Below are 6,816 nucleotides of genomic sequence, written 5' to 3'. Positions count from 1 at the left end.
GCCCACCAAAGAAATAGAGCGAAATTAATCCTCTGATTAAAGATCCCAAATCCACAAAATTCCAACTCTCTCTTCTAAGATCTGACCATTCTGAGAGGTTGAAAGAGCTGTTAATGGACCTTCTCATGGCCAGTTTCCATAAAGCATGATATAAGAACACTGCATCATCCAAATTAAATGTGTGACCTACTGTCAACATCAGTCAACACAGAAAATAGCCTTTCCACTGAAATTTCAAAAGACCAGTGACTCACCCCAAAGAAAGTTCTTCATTCTCTATCTCCATACTTCCATTAGAGAAGCTGGCATGGAGAGTGTGAGGGGGAAGATGAGCTGTGAGGAAGGTGAGATGACAGGCACCAGGTGGTGATTTGTAAGGTATATTATTTCCATCCTAAGGACAATAGAAAGTATTGAAGGAATTAAAGTAGATGAGGAGAGGAGGGCAAGGCAGAAGTCAAGGGTTATTGGTGGTATTTTGGCTTGGGGACACTGCATCGATGGCAACTCCATTTAGTGAGGTGGGAAACAAAGGAAAAAGTAGGGGTTGGAGGTAAGATTCAGGTTAAAGTGAATTGCTTATGAGATATCCAGATAGAATTAGCAAACAGGCAGTTGGCTATAAAGGTCTGAGCTTGAGAAGGGGGTTTGGGCTTACAATATGTATTGATTACTCATCAGTTTATGGATGAATTGAGAGCACCACCAGAGATTGTGTACAAAGTTAGAAGATGGCACAAGATAAGGATCTAAGAGCACCAACATTTAGAAAACAGGCAGAGGAAACACCCACAAAGGAGACCAAGAAATAGTTAGAGAGGTAATTGGAAAATCGAAAGATTAAATTAAAAAAAGATTAAATTAAAAATTAAATTAAATTAAATTAAAAAAGATTAAATTAAAAAAATTTGTACCTAGTCCTTGGGTGCTATTACTCGGAAACATGTTTAATCACAATTAAATGTGACTTGAAAATTGTTTCCTTATCTATAAAATGGGGCCAATAATTCCTTACTGGTATCACAGGGTTATGAGGTTCAAATGAGAAAATTATTTGAAACTATTTTGTAAAGTGTTACCCCAGTGGTTCTCAAGCTTAAGTTTGCATCAGAATCATTAGGAGGACTCCTTATAACACAGATCTGTTTTTGAATCATCAGTACTCATGGTTTCTGATTTAGTAGGTGTAGGGAGGGGTCCCAGAATTTGAATTTTGCATAAGCTCTCAGTTGATGATGTTGTCAGTCTGGGACCACCCTTTCAGACTACTGTGTCATACAACTGTAAGGAATTTTGGCTTTTGCTTTTACAACACCATTCACCGTTTTCCTTCGATGTTGTGTCTGTTTCCTCCCCTACTCCTTTTTCGTTTCTGTATTTCCATCAACAAAAGCTGAAACATCTTTAGCCCGCTTCATACCTAGCAGTATTCTCTACGTCCGTGAAAGACGAGCTACGCGCAGTATTTCCTTGTTCACATTAATGAGCATCGACCTGACATTAGCTTGATTAAGAAGGATAAGAAAAATATATAGTATTTCCCGTGGGGAGGAGGAGATAAGAAGAGACTTTTTTGGAGTAAAAGATGAGAATTCCCCCCCCGCCCCCAATTAATTAGATATAAAATGCTACTTATTACCTACTTTCGAAAATCCCTTTAGAGAACTTGAAATTTGATCCAGAGGGCGGAGAGTCAGGTAAGAGGAAAAATTGACCTCATTCTTCAGTCCTTTCCTAAATCCTGAGAAATGTGTGTACCTCCACGCTCCTTTTTTCAATCCCACAAAACGGGGAATCAGGAAAAAGCATTAGCACCCTAGTCCAGACTAGAACACCGAGCGGGGAGGAGACTCAGCCCCATCAAGACAGGAGGAAACTGGGGGAGGGGAGAGAAAACTTCCCCTAGTCGGAGACTCTACAGCGCGGCTTTGGGAAGAGGAGGGAAGTGGGGACATTTACCTCAGGAGTCAGTCAGACACTTCGCCTCGGGGCATGTGGGGAAGTGAGGGAGGAGAGGGGGAAAGGTTGCACCGGAGCGAAATCGCAACAGCTCCCCCCGCTGCTTTTGAGTGAAGATGTACAGAGCTAGAGCTTTCTGCTTCGCTTCTTCCCTCCCGGAGGCCATTTCTCCATATTTAACAGGGATAAAGAAGGGGCCCTGGGCCGCGTCAGGATAAACCAGGGTTACCGCCTTCCCCACAGTAGACCCCGCTTCGGCCCCCGGCCCAGGCGGGAAATGTGGCCTTAGGGGACGCTGAAGTTACTCCGTGGAGGGGGAGGGGCCGCCAGGCTCCCCTCCAATCACGGCGGCCGCTTCCTCTATTTGCATGTATTATGCTAATGAAGACCTCCCGCTCAGCTCCCTCCCGAGCTCTCCGTCCCCTTGGAGGGTCTCCGGCGGAGCCCGCGGGCAGGGCGAAGGTGAATACATTATGCTAATGAGGCGGGCTTCTGCCAGGGCTTGGGAAGGGGGGCGCAGTGCCGCGGGAGCCGGGGGCCGGAGGCAGGGCGCCGGGAGGGGGTCGGGGGAGGAACGTCGCGCTCGGAGCGCGCGCGCACTCACACACACTCACACACGAGCATCCCGAAGGGTATTTAAGGCTCGCACACGCGAGGCTGCGGAGATACTTCGGGCAGCCGCGACTCGAGCCTCGCCACTCGAATTTGCAGTCCTTAGGTTATTTCGTTTTCCTGTCTTCCCCCGCCCTTAGCCATCCCTTTTGCGCGGCGCTCTCGAGGTCTCTCTCAGCCTTTCTGCCTGGAGCTGAATCTAGGTGGCAAACAGGTCGGCGTGCGGAAAAGCACTGAATAGGTAGAAATAAGGCAAACTAACGGAGACGCAACAGGTCGGGGGCTCGGTGGCTAGGGCGAGCGGCGGCCCCTCGCTGCGCCTCTCGCGCAGTCCCTTGGACCCTGGGCGGCCGTTCTCGAGGACCCCTTCCGAGGTGTCCGTCCTCTGAGGGGCCAGGAGGGCCAGCCGGGAGGGTTTCATTCCGGTTTTTACCTTTTTGCCACCAGTCCTCGGACTGAGGGTGCTCTTCAAGAAAGCGGAGAGGATGGTCCACGTCTGCTGGTGTCGGCGCTGAGGAAAGCGGAGCTCCATCTCCGCGCCCGATCTCCGCCAACTAGTTGTGCAGCCACCCAGACTGAACTTTGGAGAAATCGTCCTTCTTCCCTTTCAAGATTCTTGGAAGTGGTAGAGAGTGGGAGGCGAAGCCGAGGCAGCTGATCCCTCAACGATGCTGGTGAAGAAGCATGCAGGGAAAGGTGGGGGTCGGGAGCTAGGCTCCGAGGACCCGAGCCCCTCCAGGCAGCGTTGTGCCTGGACCGTGCCCCCCTGCACCGCCCTGTCGGCCCTTCTGTCGGTGGTGGCCGTGATGTCTTGTCTGTACCTGGGGGTGAAAACCAACGACCTCCAGGCGAGGATCGCTGCTCTCGAATCTTCAAAAGGGGACCCTTCCATCCATCTGCTTCCCGATGGCCTGGATCAGCTCAAAGCAATGGTGCAAGAGAAAGTGGAGCAACTTCTGGCTCAGGTGTGAAAGGCTGGGGTATTTTGCACGTGGATAATACCTTGCACGCGTGTACAGGACCGGCCTCTACCCTTACTGTATGCATACTTGGTGTGGCTGGGTGTGCATACGCTAGGCGACCATCTATGCTCCCTGTAGCATATATTTGTATATGCACATCCTTTGATATCACCCTCTGTGTCTCTATCATCTTCCTTCACTCTTAATGTTTGCATGCTGAGCAAATAGGAAGGACTGAAAGAGAAGGGAAGGGTGCCCAGAATGGCAGGGTGGCATTTTATCTCTTTTTAGTTTTCTAGAGTGACATAAGAATCTCTGCCAATCTTGTGGAGAATATTCCTTCCAGAGATAACATGGGTTATGTCCTTCATATGTTATAAGAAGGTTAGTGCCATAGGTGTTATTAATACACAAATGGTAATCACTTTTAAAAGTGAAATAGTCCTATATGTAGTTTTTAGGTTATTTCCCACATGAAATGTTTTCGTATTCAGTATTTAAAAAGAAAAAAAAATGCAGCTTCATTTTTTTTTTTTTATGAAGAATACAATGGTAGGGATGTTAATGCGTGTAGAGCCATTACAGTTGAGAGTTGAAAGGAATCTAGGTTACATTTATCACAACCAGGGGCAGCATTAGACTAGAGTGAGGGGGTTTTCTGAAACTTGCTCTTCCAACAGAGAGGCTTTTTGGCAGTGGTTGCTGTGCAGTGTGATAAGCAGTTGACCTTCATGTATAAGATAGTGGCTGTTTTAAAGCCCATAGCTTACCTAAAACTACAGAGTGTTAAAGCTGGGTTTTTGCATTGACTGCATATGCTTGAGCTAAGGGAGAAAGAGGAGGGCGGTGGTAGTTGAGGAATGGAGGAAGAAATTGTACAAGTCCAGCAGTCTTGATACAGTGTCAGTAGTCATTTCTTTTTTTAGGGCTTGGGTACTGTTACCTTTTGACTAAAGTCCAAGTACATATGTAAATGTTAGTTATGCAGGCTCTCAAATGCTGGTAAATCAAGCATATGGCCAGAGAGTTTCTGAAGAATCCATTTCTCTACCATGCTACTGATGATAATACCTCTTCTTTTCCTACAGAAATCCTATGAACATATGGCTAAAATAAGAATTGCAAGAGAAGCACCTTCAGAGTGCAACTGCCCAGCAGGTAAAATGGAACTTATTTCACAAGGTTTCCTCCCTAGCAGAGCATTTTTAAAACCGAAGTCCGGTATCTGTCAAGTCTACCTGTAATAATAGTAAAGAAAGAATGCAGGCACAACTGACTTTAATAAAATCAGCATGTCTCAGTCAAAAGAATGGCAAATAAAGCCCCAAATATTATTTGAAGCAGCATACCGAGGCCTGTTATGGGGAAGTAGGGGAGATAATCACCACGGAAAATACAGGCAAGATGGCATGCAAGGACAAAGTTCTTGGACTCACAGATTGAAAAATATTCTTCCTTTTTATTCAGTTTTCATGTCTGTGGTGAGAAGGACTGCAGAACATGTTAGATTCTGAATTCCCTGGTGGCCAATATTGCATTGGTACAGATTTCCATTTGTTCCCTTTGACATACGGTTATGTTAGTAAATTACCTTAACTTCCACACCTGCATTTATTCTTTTCTATCAGAAATGTTCTCTCTTCTACCCTATAGCTAATGATGAGGACTAAAAGGAAATTAGTTCTTTATCTTGAGCTTCTCATTTCAAACAATTGTGTTCTTGATGACGTCTCAGAAAAGGCCGTTATATCTTTTCATTTTTCTATGTAGCATTAGGGAACTGGACTAATGACAGCATATTAAGAGAAAGATGAAGAAGAGAGATATCAATGAATAAAAACCGTGGTGTAATCATTAAATCTACATTCACAGACCTCTGAGGCTTGGTAGTCAGTCAACTGTAGATCTGACAGTTTAGGAGCCAATGAATGTATCTACTGAAAAACATCTAGTGGATTGAACTGATAGAAGCCATGAAAATCTCCTATGAGTCTTGAGATTTTTATTTCAGATAAATGTCACTAATGCATTTATGAGTATTTTCATTTTTTCCATCATCACTTATAGAAAAATGAGTCTGTTACATTTTCTTTAGTGTTCAGGAACATGATACCTTAGATACTTATAATCAGAAAGGCTAGATCCTGTATTTTTTTCATATTCTGAGGTTTTTTTTTTTTTTTTTTCTCATAATAACTTATCTTGACACAGCTAAACCAGGCACCATGTTTAGACGTTTCAAATGTCAACTCCTGGTTGTATAGTATAAAAATTTTATTATTTATGTTCTGCTACCTTGTTGACCATAATGGAGCTGTATTATTATTATTATTTTTTAAGGAAGCCCTTTCAATTGAGAAGACATATATATTAGATAACAAGAAAACAAAGAGTTAATGTTGGACATTGTAGGTTTCATTCTTGGTTGTTTTGAGTTGGGAAAGACCTCAGAAGTTAGAAATTCAAGGAAGGCACTTTTCTAGTGCAGGAATTAACTTCCAACAACCTCATCAGCCTCTAGGGATTATTTAAATTCCCAAGACAGTTGGTACAGTACTTCACTGATCATACCACTTAGAGTCCAGAATTTTCTGTATACAGTATTCTTGTTAGCTATGTGAAAAATTCCTAGTGTTTAATTAATAGGATTCTTAGTGAAATTGGTAAAAAGCAGGAAAGTGACAACCACAGCACTGAGTTGTTTTTTGTGGTTAAATCTGCTTCATGATGTTTGATTAAGTTATTGAGGTTTAATTTGTAATCTGGAGGGAAACCATTACAGTTAGAGTTTACCTTATATTATCTTGGAATATCATTTTGAATGCTTTTCTTCTTAACATATTAGTTTAATAATAAGTGGTGATTTTGCCATAATAACATAAATAAATGATAAATGGTGATTTCCTCCGCTTTTTTTTGGCCCTCACTAATGGCTGCTTTACTTTCTTGCCACCACTAGAGCTCCACATTACATCAGTTTTCACCAGGTTACTTGCAAGGTAACCGTTTGAAGGTGTGAATTCCAAACTGCAAAATCCAACAGGTTTCCTGCTAAACAAATCACTACCATAGATATACTTTTTTCTGCTTGTGGAATAATTAGGCATCATCAAAATAAAGGCATTATGTTAAAAATAGTACGCTGGGGGAAAACTAGTTATTTTAAATTATGGTCAGTGAGGTATTGTCTTAGGGAATGAAAGGCCTGGCCAAGCGGATTAGAAAGGAGATACAGAGTTTCCCACCTGGTTTGGCTTTAACCCTGGTTTGCAGTGACTAAGAG

The 6,816-nt window shown here is 43.4% G+C and overlaps 1 protein-coding gene across 15 annotated transcripts in view; it reads left to right on the top strand.

The window, feature by feature from the left end:
• The first annotated feature begins 2,310 nt into the window (after nt 1-2,310).
• The window catches only part of COL25A1 (collagen type XXV alpha 1 chain), a 463,262-nt gene continuing 458,756 nt past the window's right edge, over nt 2,311-6,816 (top strand). For 14 of the 15 annotated variants that reach the window (XM_032333117.1, XM_032333109.1, XM_032333114.1 and 11 more), the window contains exons 1-2: nt 2,472-3,536; nt 4,622-4,691. In XM_032333117.1, coding sequence (XP_032189008.1) covers nt 3,240-3,536; nt 4,622-4,691 — 367 coding nt within the window. In that variant the 5' untranslated portion in view covers nt 2,472-3,239. Of the gene's footprint in view, nt 2,422-2,471; nt 3,537-4,621; nt 4,692-6,816 lie in introns of those variants that run through there. The other variant, XM_032333107.1, reaches the window with a different exon arrangement.

The sequence above is a fragment of the Mustela erminea genome, chromosome 2, assembly GCF_009829155.1.
Source record: "Mustela erminea isolate mMusErm1 chromosome 2, mMusErm1.Pri, whole genome shotgun sequence".
Classification (NCBI taxonomy): Eukaryota; Metazoa; Chordata; class Mammalia; order Carnivora; family Mustelidae; genus Mustela; species Mustela erminea.
Note: the sequence above shows the minus strand (reverse complement) of the source record. Positions and strands in the feature narration are given on the sequence as shown.